This window comes from Narcine bancroftii, chromosome 10 (genome assembly GCF_036971445.1).
Source record: "Narcine bancroftii isolate sNarBan1 chromosome 10, sNarBan1.hap1, whole genome shotgun sequence".
NCBI lineage: Eukaryota > Metazoa > Chordata > Chondrichthyes > Torpediniformes > Narcinidae > Narcine > Narcine bancroftii.
In genome coordinates this window covers 40062917-40080723 of record NC_091478.1, presented here as the reverse complement: position 1 = coordinate 40080723, position 17807 = coordinate 40062917, and the positions used below count along the sequence as shown (strand labels likewise).

Here is a 17807-nt window from a genome sequence, read left to right as displayed (position 1 = left end):
ATTTCAAGCTGAACAGTAAAGATTTGTGTGTCCTGAACGTTTTCTGCCTTTTTGATTTATTTATCTATTTTTTGATATAGGATATCCTTTTTCTATGTGGTTTGCTGTTCTTTAATTTTGAACTGTTCTTAAAAACATGGTCTTAAAATTTCATGCATCTGTTTGTTTTTCAGAGGCCTTCCCCAAGAAGGAGCAACAGCCCTGACAAATTTAAACGCCCAACACCTCCACCCTCCCCAAACACACAGACGGCGGTTCAGCTGCCACCACCACCTCCTCCACCATCCCAACCAGCCCATTCCCAGTCTTCAACATATCCTCCTCCTCCTCCTCCTCCTCAGCCGTAGAGTACACGTGTTGTGAAGCAGCTGATCTGGAGCGGACTGATGACATAAAAAAGCAGTTTACTAAAGCCAAAGGCTTACCACCTCTTTTGAATTTGACTTATTTGCACTGAGTTTATATAGGCTTCACCGCTAACTGTGCTGTAAATGTTTGTCTGAAGGGCATCCGGTGTTGTTTGTCAACAACACTAATTTACTACATTTTGTCAGTGTTGACTGGAACCTTCTGCAGAATTCTCATTTTGTTGCTCAATATCTGCCACATCCATTTGGTAATAACAATACACGAGTTGAATGTTCTGTCGGACAGGGAGCTCCAAAGCTGCTTTCCACAGATTTGTAAAAAGGCCTTTCCACTGATTTCATTACAGATTTTGCAGTACTTACAAGCATGATGTGTCTGTCTTGTTTTATAGACTGTGTTTATGCATCAGTGTTAATGCTTTAGTGTCTCGTTGGATTTTGCCAAGCATTAACAGAATTAGCACTACATTTTGGAAAAGAAAATGGGAGAACGTTTTAATGGTATCATTTAAAGGCATCCAGCACCATCACTGAATCTAATGTTTACCTCTGGTAGGATTTGTATCCCAAAAAGCAGCGTATACAGTAAAAGTCCTAAAATCTGGACGGCTTGAGGATTGGGTTGGTCCGGATTTTTCAGATTTTTGGGCACTACTTTTAAAATTCAAATTTAAAGAGGAATAAAGAAGAGATGAACAGGTAAATTGTGATATTATTCATAAGCAAATAGAGCATGCTTCATTTACCAAACAAGCAATTTTAAATAAAAATAAAGTCAACACTTGACAAAAATGTCGACATAATTTTTTTTCACTACAAAAAAAAGCGGGTAATGCTTAAAATGAACACTGGAAAGAAAAATGCAGTATACAAATGAATTTCTTTGTTTTAAGATTACCTATATTAAGCGTGGTCGCTTGTTGCTGCTATGCATCTGTGGTGCTTACACGTGCATGCACACAAAAGCCCACAAACTTTTAAAAGTTTGAGCGTCCGGATTCTCAGGTGGAGTGGATTTCTGGCATTTGGATTTTTGGACTTTTACTGTAAACTTAATGCAGATTCAGTATTGAATTTCTGTGATGTGCTGTGGCTGCCATTTTATAAGAATTCCAAGGTCTTGTTATGGCAAATCTGTACCATTTGGAAGGGGTTACATCTAAATTCAATTATTTTGATTTATTATAGATCAGGATTATGACATCATGAAATATAACCTTTTTGTATTTCAATCTAAGATCAACATTGCTTGATGTAAACTGTAATCTGCATAGGTCTATTGTCGGTGGGCTTTGTAGATAGTGAATCATTAGATGAACAAGCTGGTGTGTTTGGAGCGAATGTTGTCTGCTGTAAAATACTTGCTTTTGATGACAATTAATCATCAGCTGAAATATTGAGTCCTGCAAATTTATGTTTAAAAGAACAAATTTTGTCTTTGCTGCCAACTCAGCTTTTCAGAGGGGGTTTGAAGAGATCATTAAAAAAAAAACTTTTGAGCAGATTTTTTTTCTGTGTGTGTGTGGTGTAATCTGCTAACCCAGGTGGGAATATTTTCAGTTTTCAAAGTATAATGCTTGTCATAACCAAATAATTCTGCACTGTTTGGTGAAGATGAGACAGGCCATGGAGATTGCAAGTTCTTGGCTGTAATGAAAGCTTCCATAATACATGAGCCAATACACTGTATTACAGGGAGATTTTTTAAAAAGTTTTCCTCCAAAAATAATAAATTGTTTGGTTTGGCTTTGCAGCAACTTTTATAATGTAAGAGTCCTTTTTTTCTTTAAAAGGCACACTTGTGTCAGACAGAGGGACGAGCAGGGAATACATAATCTCCAGTGGAATTTGTAATGCATCTACTTTGTGGCGTTATTTACAGGAAATATGAATTTTTTATTTGTACTGGATGGTTCCCTGAAGCTTTGCAGGCTGAATCGTCCAGACCACAAAGTTATGAAGTTTGATCTCTGTACTCTGCTGAGGTACTTGCTTGTAACTAAACTAACATCAACAGTTACAATTTTGTTTAACACTCAAGTGAGAAGAATTGGTTCAGTTGCAAAGTGAAAATGAACTTCATTGAAATGCTGTGTGGAAATTGGGTGCGAGGATGGTAAAAAGCCATTTGAAGTGTTTTCTTTTTTAATTTTCTCTCCAAAAGTGCTTCATCATTCTTTATTACCATCATTCTCTGAAAGATTACCTGAGAACCATACACCAGAGAGAACTTAAAGCTTTCAATAAGCGAGTATTGTTAAATGAATAGGTACTCTTAGTCCAACTATGTGCTACTTAACCTGAGAACTTGTGTTAAAATTTGGCATGCATCCCCTGTGCCTGAGCACAGGAGCAAACATTGCCCATTCAGGTATTGGAGCACAATCTACCATTCAATTTCATTGTGTACATTAAATCCTTTTACCTAATTTGTTTGCATATTATTGTCAAGCATTGTTTTTAGTTTCTAAAGCCACAACATCTCTGGGGGAAATTCCTAATGTCTCAGAAAATTCAAACTTAAATCTTATGCCCCATTATTCAGTCTCATCAGAGCAGAAAAAAAAACCAATTTACCTATATTCTTTTCAAATACTTGAATACTTCTGTTAGATCACTCCTCTGTATTCTGCCCCAGGTGAATAAAAAGTTAGTCTATCATACCCTCGATTCTGAACTAAGAATTGAAGAAATGATCATTGATGTAGTTTTAAGTTTTATGTCTAAATTGCTGCAAGACATTCACTGCTTTGTAATCAAATCCATTAGATTCTTGTGTTTCATTGGGCATTTACTCCCACTATTGAGTTTAAAGTTTCATTTCTTTTCACCTATCATCAGTCAATTTCTGGACACTGGTGTCCCAAACTCTGCTGACCCCATTAATTTTTTTTGTGCATAAGAAAATAATGACATTCTTGGTTTTAACCTTTGAGAAGACGAAGCAAGTTCTCACCATTGAATGAGTTGGTTTGTGATGCTTCTTGGAGCTACTGATGCAAATTCATTTTGTTCAGATCAGTGTTGAAATCGCAGGGTAGGAAATGGGCATTGTGCATGATTACGTTCTGGACAATCTGGGCTTCATTCCAAAATTGTAAGTTTATGGGATAGATGGCATGTTACTGAAGGCGTTGGAGCATGAGCAGTGAATAGACATGCAGTACGTTTCAGATTAATCTGAAAATCAGTTAGCCCTATATCTCAGTTATCCAAAAGAAAACTTTGGCAGTGACGTGAGAAGTCTTTGTTGCTGCATTTATTTTGTAAGCAGAGATCACATTTATTTGGGTTAGAATTAAATATCATTTCATGTTTGAAAGGCCTTCTGTTGTCTTTTTGTTGTTTAACTACTGATACAAATATTCTGCTGATGCTACTGGGCTACTTAAGGCCTTTTCTCGGTTCTCTGAAAAATCTGGTGAACCGAAAAACGTCCGGTCCCAAGCTTTTCGGATAATCAGAAACGTGCTGAAAGATCTCCATTATTAAGCAATGCTAATTTGATACCGGGCCATTTGTTTAAGTTCAACATTCCAGCAAACATCCCCTCATTGCATCTCTATATGATAATAAATTCTCATTCACTCTTGCCCTTGCATGGGTGGCCATAATTATATCAGTATGTTATTTCCAGGTTTACCTGTTTGTATGTTTTTTTTGGCCTTTGCTATGGTTTGGCATCTTTTGATGAATTCAGGATATGGAAGTCTACAGGGAGTGATGTGGTAGGTGTTGTACGACTTTGCCCTGACGTGCGCAAAACATCTGTACCCGTGAATGCATTTGTAGGCATCCCCCAGAAATATAGTGCAAATGTGGAAAAAGAATAGGAATGATTCGGAGAATCTGCAGATGCTGGGATCGAGTGCAGTTGTCCAGTTCTGAAGAAACTCGGTGTCATTCAGCATATTCGACATTTACCAGCATTTTTGTGTATTACTAACCCACCGAGTTTCTCCAGCACCTTTGTGAATAGCGGATGCTGCATTACCCAAGTTTCTTCAGTACTTGAGTGTATTCGACCTGTTTTGTATCTCCAGCACTTTTATATATTGCAGAGGTAATTCAGAATATAGTAAGCTGCTTTAAGGCCCAGGGATGGGTGCTAATATCAATTTTTTAGCAGCCTGAAGATTTATCTGTCAGTGATGTTTAGGAAGCGATTAGAGAGTTGCGTGTGCGTCAATAAAAGTTTCTTCACTGAAATTTGCCAGCTGTTCCAGCCATAATCATGACTTTATACTGCATTCCCAATGGCAATTGAGATGATTGACAATGAATTTGTATGATCCTCACAATGCTTGAATATGGTTGCAGCTTGCCATAATTTGCCATCTGTGATGTCAGACCCTGCATTGAATTCACAGGAATGAATAGAGTTGGGCACCACCTCCACACTGGAAAGACTGGGATTTAGCAGCATGTTATGTTGGTACCATCTCTTTAACACTGAATGTAGATTTTCAATTTACCAACTGTTTCATTGTGCAGGCCTATTGGCAGCCTTTAGTTGGCTGACCCATCAGTCCTCTCAGGTTTCCGTAGCTACTCATCAGTGAGCTTATTTCTACCCACTAAAGCCTGTGTAATCCTTGTGGCCTGGCTTCAGTCAGTGATGTCTCGCTACATGCAGATTCCATTTCTGCTTTCTGTTGTGTATTATGGGAGTTTCTAAATTGGTGGCTCATTGTGAAATTGTCGGCAGGTTTCCATTTTCTGCCACTCTGCAGCTCTTGGGTATCTGCAATTCAGATGTCGAGGAAGAGTGAAAGGATTAGACATTTGTTTGCACGAGCTTTGGCTTGTAACTCAGAATGTTTTGGTTGAAGGAGAGGTGAGATGTCTGGAGCAGGTGCACCACAACCTTTGGCTTCAAATGCTGTCCCAGTTCCAGCCTTGACTCCTATATGAAATTTAGGCCATGCAAATTTGGCCTGGTTTCTGTGCCAGCGCCTGCTACCTCTGGCAATGTTTTGGATTGCACTGTAGAAGCAAGTGTGTAAAGTAAATGTCACATAATATAATATGGGTAATGTGACTGATAGCTAAACAGTTTGAACGTTTTGGAAACCAGTAGATATATGAAAGTGAAAAGGAACATTAAAACATTAGGGAAAAACCCTGATTGTTAAGTTATTGGTAGAGATTGAATCTAGAGCAAGAAAAAAAAACTGCTGGGGAACTCGGGGTTCAGGCACCAACTTCTTGTCCTCTGGTTGAATGTGGCACGAGGCTCTGTTCATGGACAATGGCCGTACATGAAGCCATTAAACATGAAAATTCCATGGGCCTTGAAATTCTGCTACCATCTTTGCATGTTTCTGTTGGAAGATGTCATTCATGCGCCGTCTCTTCCAAGTTATCTCGTTCTGTGCAACCTGCTGTCTCCCAAGTTCTGCATTCAAAACCATTTCCCAGAGGAGTTCATTTTCATTAGTGCAGGCTGCCATAAATTGAGCTTGACCTTTCATGATTTGGGCCCTTTACTCTTGCAAGCCAACAACTGTGCAGTTAGCATTAGCTGGAAACTGAAATAATTGAAACTAAGATCCAAGATGAATCTGGCATGTTGACTGCATTCCATTCACAGGCACTCATTACATTGTTTCCTGCAGGCATTTCTGGAAACTACTGGATTTGGCTCCCATGGATTTTTTGGCATTTTGATATTGTGCAAATAAAGCAAATATGTGTTCCCATGAACAAAGAGAAGCTGGAGGAACTTGTTGGTCAGGCAGCATCCTTGGAGAGAAATGGTCAGTGAACGTTTTGGTTCGGGACCCTTAAGATGAGACCCTCTAGCATCTCTGGTTACTCTGCAGTTCTAGTGTTTCTCATCTTGATCCTTGTGTACATTCCCCATATTATACCAAGAAAATGGTATTTCCATTTATTGTGTTGGTATAAAGAGATTCAGATTCTCTCCTATCAAAAGCTAGCGTGCCTACCCATTTTTACTGCATAAATCTATAATTGTCAGTGGTTAAAGATGTTTTTTGAAGTGTGGTCAGGTGTTGATGAGCTTTCTTGTCAATTGTGCCTAGGTTAGGTCACTGGAAATTTCACTTCCAGGAACCAAGCAACATTGATATAGCCGGGGTCACCCCACCCCCTGAAATCTCTGATCAGCACCTTTTGTGTTTTTTTAACATAGAACAAGGGAGAGATGTTGTCATCTTAGCACCAAGTTCAAGTTTATTGCCACATGTAGTAGATGTAGTATGAGTGGTCATTTTGAGAGCAGACTAGTCATCATTTCATGCATAGTACAGATAAATGGTTATATGGTTAAGATAGTACAAACCTGCAGAGTTGCAGGGAGAGGTCAGTTGGTAATGGATCAAAGGCAGTTTTTCTGTTTTGGCATTCCATCAAGAGACTGATAACAGCTGGAAAGGAATTGTCCATGAATATGGGAGTGCATGATTTTGTAGTTGTGAATCTTTTTTTCCCCAAGGAGAAGGGGCTGAAGAGAATGTGGCTGGGGGGGTGGGGTGGATTTGTTATATTGACTGTTTTTCAAAGGCAGTGAGTTATTTTTTTTACACGGCCGCTGTGTTCCAGGAAATTAATAACCATTTTCCCAGAATGCATGCGGTGTTTATAAAAATAAAAAGTTGGAGCAGGAATGAGGGTTCCATTTCAATATTTTACCTCCTGAACCCTAGTTAATTTCCCGGAAAGCGTACAGTCTACAGTGAACCGCAGGCGTTCCGTGAACAATGGGATAATGAATAGCACGTATCGATGTTGCAAGTCCCGCTTCTTTAATTACCGCACTTCCGGTATGCTGTTTAAACACATAAGGAAACGGAGACGGAGTTTTGGCCATTCGTGATTGAAGGACTGATGCAGAGACATTGGACATCAGACCGGTAAAATCATGCAATTCTATCTAATAAACAAAATAGGTGGAGGGGAGGGGCTAAGTGAGATGGCTAGAGCATCTTTGCAACTCTTCACAGTTTGTTGCGGCCTTGGGCAGAGCAGTTCCCGTACCACAGCGATGCATCCTAGTAGTAATTGGTGCACCTGCAGATGATGTTGAGAGGTGCTGCTGATCTTTCCTCCGGCTTCTGAGGAATTAGAGGTGCTGGTGGACATTTTTTGCCCAGTGCATTGATGTGGATACATCAGGACAAGTTACTGGAGATATTTACCTTGAGGAACTTGAATCTCCAATTCTGAATCGTGGGGACTGAGGAGTGTGCTCGTTCCTCCTTTTCAACCGACTTCTATGTTTCTTAGTTCCTTCTAATTCTGTACTCCAGTTTATCTTTGTTAGTGATTGTGCCTCCGGCAGTGGTGTCATCTGCAAATTTATAGATGGTTTTAGAGTGGTGCTTGGCCACGTAGTTTGGGTGTACTGTGAATATAGTAAAGGAGTGAAAACATGTCCTTTTGGTGGCCTGATGTTGAGGATAATCATGGAGGAGGTCCTCTCTGATTGCGGCCTGTGGGATAGAAAGTAATGGACCCAATTGCAGAGAGAGGTGCTGAGATCAATGTCACATAGCTTGCAGATTAGTTTGTTTGGTGCTATTGTGTTGAAAACTGTGCTGCAGTTGATAAATAATTAGCCTGTCCGGCAGCTCACTAGCCTTTTACTCCCCTTCCTGTGTTCTGTTGCATCCTGCATCTAGTGCTCCCTTTGTGCCTTTCTCTACGTCCGAGAGACTGGGCACAGATTGGGAGATGGCTTTGCTGAGCACCTTCGCTCTGTCTGCATCAGTGGCAGAGACCTCCCAGTAGCCAACCAGTTCAGTTGGATATCACATTCCCATACTTTCATGTCTCACCAAGACCGCCCGCAAATTAGAGGAACAGCACTTGATTTTCTATCTGCGCACTCACCAGTCAGATGGCATTATCATCAACTTTTCTGGTTTCTATTAACCTTCTCTCCTCTTCCCCACACCCCCCCCCCCCCCCCGTTCTCTCCTCCCCTTCTCAGTTCTCCTCCCCCCTTCCCTCACTATTCATCTAACCATCTCCCCTTGATTGCTGCTGTCCCCTCCCTCCCTCCCTTTTCCACCTATCACCTCCAGCCTTTGCGGCCACCCTTCTACCCCTCCCCACCTCTCTGTTCAGACTTGTTGGCATTTTTCTACACGTTGAAAGGCTCAAGCCCAAAACATCGATTATGTATTTCTACCATTGTTATATAAAGGACACTGATTTGCTGAGTTTTTTCAGCATTGTGTTTTTATTTCAACCGCTGTGTCTACAGGCATACAACTGTGGTGTGGTCAGTGAAGTTAAAGATGGGGTTGGACTTAAAGATGGTTGTACAGTCATGGGTGTGGAAGGTTGAGTATCAGTATTGAGTGTGATTGTAGAGGAGATCTTCACTGAGAGGCTTTCTATTAGACAGCAAGTCAAGGATCCAGTTGCAGAGGGGGGCACTGAGGCCAAGAACTTGAAGTTGGGTGATGTGTTTACTGGGACAATGATAGGCGAGCTGTAGTTGAACACTGGTGTTGACATAGGTTTCCAGGGCTGAGTTGAGAGAACAAGGGAGATAATATCTGCTGTGGACCCAAATGAATAGCAACAATTGAGTTGCCTGCAATTCATCGATTTATTCCATTTATATTTTAGTACATCCTGACAAGACTACAATTTCTTTGGCTTGGCTTCGCGGACCAAGATTTATGGAGGGGGTAAAAGTCCACGTCAGCTGCAGGCTCGTTTGTGGCTGACAAGTCCGATGCGGGACAGGCAGACACGGTTGCAGCGGTTGCAGGGGAAAATTGGTTGGTTGGGGTTGGGTGTTGGGTTTTTCCTCCTTTGCCTTTTGTCAGTGAGGTTACAATGATAACATCAAACTACTTTACTATATTACCTACAATCTCAATCATCCAAAACCGATCAGCATTCTGACTCTGTGTGTGATTTGACCAGTAACAGAGCATGAAAAACTATTGAACAAAAGATGTTGGTCAGTCATTATTATGGGAATGTGAGTTGTATATTTCATCAACTATTTCACTCCTTGGGTATCCAAATCAAGGTAGTATAAAAGCTATTCACCTAAAAGAGCAACAAATTTAATGCCTTAATTTTGGCTCCAAAAATGGCTGCAACAGTAATTACAGTAAAATCCCCGTTATCCAGAATTCAAGCAAAATCGGCAGCCTCAACCAACCGGCAAAAAAAATTGGGGAAAATAAATAGTTAAAAGTATTCAAAAGTTTAACATTGGTGACTCCTGGCAGTTAGTTCATCAATCCATGCAGCACACGATCTCAAGCAGGCGGAAAATACCAATCCACATAGGTGCTGGATACCAGGGCCTTCACTGAATCATTTTACAGGAAATTCTACCATTGAGTATTTGAGTTAAATTTAGTGTACAATACTACGACACGAATCATTTCCCCCACCCCAGAATTTGAACATTTTGCTCAGACTTCAGGAAAAACTTGTTTTTAAACCTCTGGAGGAGAGAGGGGCAGAACTGAAAATCTCAAAACAAGTTGATGTGATAATGGCAGTAATATTTTTACACAGCTGTTATGCAATCTAATTTACTTTATATAAGTAAGAACCAAAGGTTTTTTTGCATCATTCTATATTATGTGGACTGATAATTGTGAAATAGTTCAGATTGTGGATCATCCTGATCTCAGCTTGATCTTGACATTGTCAACAGAAAGGGTTGGAAGTGTAAGGTATGATAGATCACTTGCTCAAGATTTGGAATCTCGCCTCTGTGAATAATTCTGGCTGAAAAGAATGGAAGAAGCAAAAATAATTTTTGAAGTTTTCCTTTTCTATTAAGTCTGCAAATAAGACGAACACAAATTGTTAATATTTGAGTGATTATTCTTGAAGTGCCGATGTTTGAATAACATACTTACTGTAAAATAGTATTGCTTTTAATCTGATCTAGTTGCCCATATTTCTTATCTTTCTAATCAATTTTATTTGATGGTGCAAAAATGCTTCTGTGGTATGAATCAGTTTCCTAATGGCCCTAAAAATGAAGACTTGAGTAACATTTAAAAAGGTGAATGTAATGTTTCAAATATCAGAGCTTTCTTTTTCGAGTGGATAAATATAAGAATGTCTTTTACTTGATGGTAGTCAATAAAGAAAATAAGATGTACTTAGTTTACTGATCAATAAAAGAACTTGCATTTATATAGCTTATTAAGCAGATTCCCAAAAGGTTTTACAAGCAATTCATCAACTTCAATCCGGAGTACCATACTATTTCAAAGTAAAATAATTCTCATTTGAAATGAGCATGTTCTTGCCATCTTCAACAGTTTGTTTAAAAATAAGTGGTGCTGCTCAACATGCAGTCTGACCAAAGATCTCCGAAAGTGTTGCACATGAAAAAAAAACTTTGTTTTATTGGTCAATTGTATTTTAAATCTGCATCTTTCACTTTAAACTTTGCGCCGAACCTAAAAGATCTCATCAAATCGTCTGCTATTACTCGAGCACCCTACTCGATCCAAACATCTCAATGAATATGAGTGAAAAGCCTTCTGCTGATTTTGGTCCTTTGAAATGCAGAAGACCCAATTTGACCTGGTTTTCAGTCTACTAGTATAATTCTGCTTTATTTCTGCACCTTGAAATTGCCCTAAATGATTCAATTCATGCACATGTTGCTAAATACAGAGGAGAGCTCCTGTTAAATTGTACCGCTCAATTTTATTATTTTGCACAACTCCCTTCATCTTGAAAGGTGGGTATAATTGGCTATCCATAAATTTGTGTTCAGGCGTGTTTATCACCCTCCATCTTTGTGATAGGTACAATATGAGATCAACTCAAAGTGAAATATTAAGCTATCTCCTCATGTTCTACCTGTTTATTGTCCTATTTGATGTATGAACAAATATCGCTGCATATCAATGACCACGAGATTAAGTAAATTTCTGTTTGGATTTTTAATTTGAGTTTTGCACATTCATTCAGGTTAAATATCAAGGATACAAGTATCGTTAATTTAATTAACGATTGATGATAAAATCCTGGACACTTGGTCCCAGAGAGGGGTCAAGTGCATTGAGGATTGTTATGAGTGGGGACAATTTATGAGATTTAAACAAATTAGGAATAAATATGGAATTTTAAATACATCTTTACTATCCTCAGTTAAGATTTTATTTAAGGGACAAATTAGGTCCAGTACTAACCTTAATGTAGTGTAGTGAAATAGAGACTCTGGTTCGAAAGGGGAGCACAAAACAATTTATATCCAAAATGTATTCCTTGCTTCAGGTGGGAACCCCTAAACAAGGGCTTGATAAATCAAGACTAAGGTGGGAATCAGATTTGGGTATAGAAATTGATCCATTTTGCTGGTCCGACTTATGCCAGAACAGCATGACTAACACGATTAATGTGAGGTATCGGCTGGTGTACTATAACTTCTTGCATCAATTATACCTTGCTCTATAAAAGTTTCATAAATTTAAATCAGAAATATCAAACCAACGTTTTCAATGTGGTCAAGAAATAGGTACTTTCTTACATTCAACCTGGTCCTACCCTAAAGTGAGGCCTTTCTGGGAAGATTTGGGTAATCTCCTGTGTGGGGGGGTAAATTGCTGGAATTTCCTCAGGTACTTAAATTATTTTTATTGGGGAATTTAGAAGACCTAAAATGAGGCTGCCGAAATATCACTTAAAATTCGTTAAGCTCACTTTAGCTGTGGCCATGAAGTGCATAGCAGTTGCTTGGAAATCTGATTCCCAACAAGGTTTAACCCGCTGGAAGATAGAAATGCATCATTGTGTTCCCCTGGAGAAGATCACCTACAACCTCAAACAGGGAATGATGTATTTTCAAGAATATGGAATTCATAACTAAGCGACATTGAGGTAAGTCTTTAATAATTTCCCTCCTGTCTCTTCCCCCGGTGCTCGCAACGCCGAGGACTCTAGATGAGTCAGGTTATTTGTCCTTTGGGAGTGGGATTTATCCAAGGTGAAGCCAATTTTTTTCTTTTTCTTTTTCTTGTTTCTTTTGGAAGGGGGAGGGTTCCTTTTGTTTTTTTTTCTATTATATTTTTCACCCTTTGACTCAACACGGACATTTAATTTAATTTACATTTTTGTAGTAGTAGAATTTTCTTTATAATGAATGAATCACGTTGACTCTCACTTTCTTTAATATTGACATGCAGATTGATATGTGTATCATTTTGTTAATATGTGAATACTAATGTATTTTTGATTATTCATAGTTTTGACTGCAGGTTGATTGAAAATTCACAAAATATTTAAAAAAAAATCAAAAAACCAAATAGCAAATTCTGGCAATTGGCACGTTTAAGTGACAAGCATTTCGTAAGTTTTGAAAGCAACTTTTGGTTAATGTAAATAACCTTATTCATTGGTCTGATTGTTTTTTTTTTGTCCAAAATTTCACAAAGAAATTTGATGTTTGGTAGAGCAAAAGAAATGTGGTTCAATTGAAGACATGATTTTGGATAATTATACATAGATGAATATTACAAAAGTACTTTTAATTAGTTAGCATAAAAAATGTATTAAAATGCAATCATCTACATTTTGAAATTTGGAAGATTTTGGCTTGTGTAGTATTAGGATTTACAACAGGAAATGTGCCCAATTCTACTTGCTTTCTCCCTTTTTATCGATCTGAAATTTGCTAATTAGATTCATTGAGTTGCCTTTTTTGTTTCGATTTCTAAATAACATTAATTGAACTGCAATACTTTTTGGATTTTTGTTTCAAATTAACAACCCCCTTGTGTAGCTAACGGCACATTAAGAAAACCCATGTATGAAATGAGTTTTTTTTTAAACTGAAAATGCTAATAAAATGTTTTGGAGCAACACCATAATGAGAAGGTAATAATGTAAGGTAGGCCATTGGCAGTTTCACTCCAGCTAACTCACATATTACTAACTTGATAAAAGAAAAGCAGGAAACGAGAAATAAGTCAATGACATCTTGTCTGTTGCACAAACCATAATTTTATTACTGAATCACAGGGTCAAATATTATGACATACTGCACAGTAACAGGCCATGATGGCCTACGAGTCCTTGCCAGCTCATTTACACCCAATTAACCTACACCCCATGTGTGTTTCGATTGTTTAATTGTGATAATTTAAGTGGAGTTTGGATAATAATTCTTTTGAAGTACTGTAAATTATATGCTGAGAATATACAAAGTTTGCAAAAATGAAGCAGTTTCAAATGGTGCAGCTCATTTTCGAACTGGAATCGATGCAAAACTGATGAATTTTGGCTGCTAGAAATCTGTAACATAATCAATATAGGGTTAATGCCCATGGGTAGAAAAACTAACTTGGGTAATAAACTTGATTTTAAGGCATTTCCCTCTGCAAAAACCTTTTGACTTATAAGCATATTCATCACATTTGTCCAGGTTATTTTTAACTAATATGTCTGAGCAGTCAACATTCTCCATAATTAAAGAGAAAACTTCGGCAATATGCAGGCAAATTAAACGTGCAAATCAAGGACAAACACAAAAAATCTTGATCAAACTGAAATGCTGAAGGAATTCGGCAGTGTCCATGAAATAGTCAATGTTTATATTGAGAAAGAAAGAGTCCGAAACTTCCAAGTTCCTGGGAGTCCATATTTCGGAAGATCTTTCCTGGATCCAGTACACCAGCGCCTCTGCTTTCTAAGAAGCTAAGGAGATTTGGCATGTCCTCACATATCAGAATTAAGTTTATTGTTGTTTGGGAGTAGCAGTGTTGCACATTACAGGTGCAAAAATTGCTATAAGTTACATTTCTGTAAATACACTATAAAAATCAGTGCAAAAGATGATGAAAAGAAGTGAGGTAGTGCCTGTGATTCATTCATTCAGAAATCTGATGGCCAAGAAGAAGCTTGTGCTGCTGGGGGATCACATTCGGGTTCCTGTACTTCCTTCTTGATGGTAGCAGTGTGAAGAGGGCACGGCCTGGGTGGTGAGGGTCCTTGAGGAAAGAGGCTGTTTTTTTAAAGATCTTGGAGATGTTCTCGATGGAGCAAAGACTGATGCCCATGATGGGACTGGTTGAGTTCACAACCTTCAGTAGCCTTTTCCTGCCCTGTATATTGGCACCTCCATACCAGACAGTAGAAATTTACACGAGTTTTTGGTGACATGCCAAATCCCCTCAAATTCCAAACAAAATATAGACACTGGTGAGCCCTCTTCATGATTGCATCGACATGATGGCCCCAGGATAGATCTTCATAGATTTTGACACCTAGTAATTTGAAGTTCTTAACCCTCTCCACTGCTGACCCCTCGAGTAGGACTGGTTTGTGTTGTAGTTTCCCCTTCCTAAGGTTCACCATTGGTGTTAGTTTTGCTAGCATTGAGTGCAAGGTTGTTCTTGTGCTACCACTCTATTAGCTGATGTATCTCACTCCTGTTCACTTCCTCATTGCCGTCTGGTTCTGCTGACAACCATGGTGACGTCGGCATATTTGAAGAGGGCATTTGAATTATGCCTAACCACACAGTAGTGGGTGTTGAGAGAGGTGCAGTGGGCCAGGTAGGTGATCCTGTCGATTGTCAGTGAGGAGATGTCATACTGATCAGGAGAACATGTCGAAAGCACATTTTTACAATAGCCCTGTCTACTGGGGGAGTATAGGAAATATTTTGCACAATGATAAAATATTGTACTTGTGCTTAAATTATCAAAAATATTTAGTAGAACAGAATATTAATTTTGACAGCAGGCTGTGTCTTTGTGATTTTTTTTCTTCCACGTTTTCTTGAACTGAATATTTTCACTTTTAAAAGCACGACAGGTGCTGAACCTTCTATCCGCAATTCTGAAAACCGGCAACCTCCAAAAATCGGCACTCTTTTCGGTGATGACATCTGCTCATCAAAGTTGAGGTTTGGAGCAAACGTGGCCCGACGCGACCCTCACTCATCTCCCATATGTCTCTTTGTGTTCTGCGTCAATAATTTGTGATATAATCACTTAATGGCCCTTCATGGCACACGCCATCACTAATTAGGGGGTTGCCCCTCCCTGTCGAGTGTTATCACCGCCCGCCATCCAGTCGACACTACCAGTCAGAAGCCTCTGTGAAGCCTATGAACATGGCAAAGAGCTGCAGAGTTCCCTATAGGTAGCCAGTGAGATGCAGAAAAGGAACTATGTGGAGTTATTGTAGAAGCTTGGTAGTCGTGTATTTGTGTCGTCTAACAGAAGATTATGGTGTAGGATTGTCCACCATATATGATTTGAAGAAACGGAAAGAATAGTTGTTGAAATTTTACAGTGAGTGATGACCACAACTGATGAATAAAAGGAAAACTTTGCATAGGGAAAAAAAACATTGATATTGACCAATTGTTCATGAAGAATGAAGTGACAATGAAGAAGTAAGCACATGCCACTGACTGATCTGCTTGTATTGAAACAAGCTTGAAAATTCCACGAAAAACTGAACCTTGAGGGGGAGTGTGAATATTCACATGGTTGGCTGCAAAAATTTAAGAAGTGTCACGGTATAAAATAGTTTAAAATCTGTGGTGAAAAAGCTTCTGCAGAATTTGCACTTGTTAATTCATGGAGAAATGTAACTGAAGCAACATGCTTGGCGTAGACTTTAGCCATCAACAATGTTCAATGAAAATGAGCCTAGAGGTGAAGACTTTGAAGGTTTTTGTGCCAGTAATGAGGAGGACGGCCTACACCAAAAGTGTTGCTGCAAAAATGTAAACACATTAGAGGCAGCTGACGTCGGAGAAGTGCTGTTGTGCATTCCTTGCGTGAAGGGGAAATTGCTGAAATGAGCAGGAGGAGAGTAGTGAAGGCGAAGACATTGTGGCATAGCTGAAGAAATGACCATTGATGATATGGTTAAAAATGTGCGAGCAGTTAATTGGTGGGATGGAACAATGTCCATTTATCATTTATAAATGTCCATTTATCAGGCTGTTTATTTAATTAAAGAGAGACTGCTTAGACAAAAATCTCTTCATTAAACAGACGACACTCTTTAAAAAGAGTTCATTCTGACACAATGTTTGAGGTGCAATGTGTGTTTATTTAATTTGCACTGAGATGTCTGAGTCAGTTTTATTTTGAAGTTTTACTTTAAAAAAAAACATGCTAGTGATATTACGGTCTTTTGTGCTCTTTATTTATCTAAATTCATTTAACACCCACACCCCCTGTTTTGTGCAATTTTTAAACATCGCATTTGCTTAAAGGGACTCCCTTTTAAAATTATTCTGAAATCTAGAAGAGTCCGAACAATGGCAAGTGCCCAGTCCTGGCAATTCTGGATGAAAGGTTAGGCACCTGCATATGAATTAGATGATCTTTATATCCATTATTTTCTACAATTGCTTTCAAAAGTAGTGTTGGATTAGGGTCAATATGCTACCCTTGCCAATGAGGAGTGCAGTTTCGCACTTTCAAAAAATGGAAAATGGTATTTGAAGTTGTATCTAAACCATCATCAATAAAGAATTTTATTGTGAGGCATGGGATTGTGGAACCTTGGCTGCTTGGTTTCAGAATTGTCTTGCCTGTAGAGGATGGTGGTAGATATATTGCGACTGGAAGTCAGTGTCTTGCCGTGTTCTACAGGGATTTGTTCTGGGACCCCTGATCTTTATGACGTGGGTCAGTAAGTTTGCAGATGACATGTATGTTGGAGATGGGAATTGCATAGAAGGATGTCATTAGTTACAATGGGATATAGACAGGATAGAGAGTTGGGTGGAGAGATGGATGTGTGAGGACATGCACTTTGGAAAGTCAAATGAAGGTGGAATACTTAATCAATGGCAGGATTCTTAATTGTGTAGAGGAGCAAAGGGATTTTGGAATTCACGTCCAATATTGCTGCACAAGTTGACAGTGGTTGACAAATAGTGTGCTGTCCTTCATTAGTTGGGCAAATGAGCTCAAGGGCCATGAGGTAATGTTACAACTCACACTGGTTAACCCACACTTGGAGTGTTGCATGCAGTTCCAGTTGTCTCATTTGAAGAAGAATGTAGAAGTTTTCAAGAGATACAGAGGAGATTTACCAGGATGTTGCCTGGAATGTGTTCTAGCCAAGTTAGGGATTTTCTCTTTGGAGTGATAAAGGATGAGAGATTTGATAGAGGTATACAAGATTATGAGTGGCTGAGATAGGGTGGGCAGCCAGACCCTCTTTCCAAGGGTGACCAGAAGACATCTGTTTAAGGTAAGTTGTGGAGAGTTCAGCAGAGATGTCAAAAGTAAGTTTTGTACACGGAGAGTGGTGGGTCCTGGGAATGAATTGCTGTGTGTGGTAGTAAAGGCTGGTAGGGATATTTTAAAGACTCTTAGATACACAAAGAAAATAGTTATGGGTGTGTGGTTGGGAAGGGTTAGGTTGTTGTGGAGTAAGTTTATTTAGGTTGCCACAACATTGTGGGCCAAAGGACCTGTTCTGTGCTGTAATGTTCCA

At 39.0% G+C, this 17807-nt stretch overlaps 1 protein-coding gene across 1 annotated transcript in view; it reads left to right on the top strand.

Annotated features, from left to right (window-relative positions):
• Positions 1 to 2134, top strand: part of ccdc6b (coiled-coil domain containing 6b) — a 76975-nt gene extending 74841 nt beyond the window's left edge. The window contains exon 9 of the mRNA XM_069900710.1: positions 174 to 2134. Within this exon, the coding sequence (XP_069756811.1) occupies positions 174 to 347 (174 nt within the window). The 3' untranslated portion in view covers positions 348 to 2134. The remainder of the gene's footprint in view (positions 1 to 173) is intronic.
• Positions 2135 to 17807: the final 15673 nt, after the last annotated feature.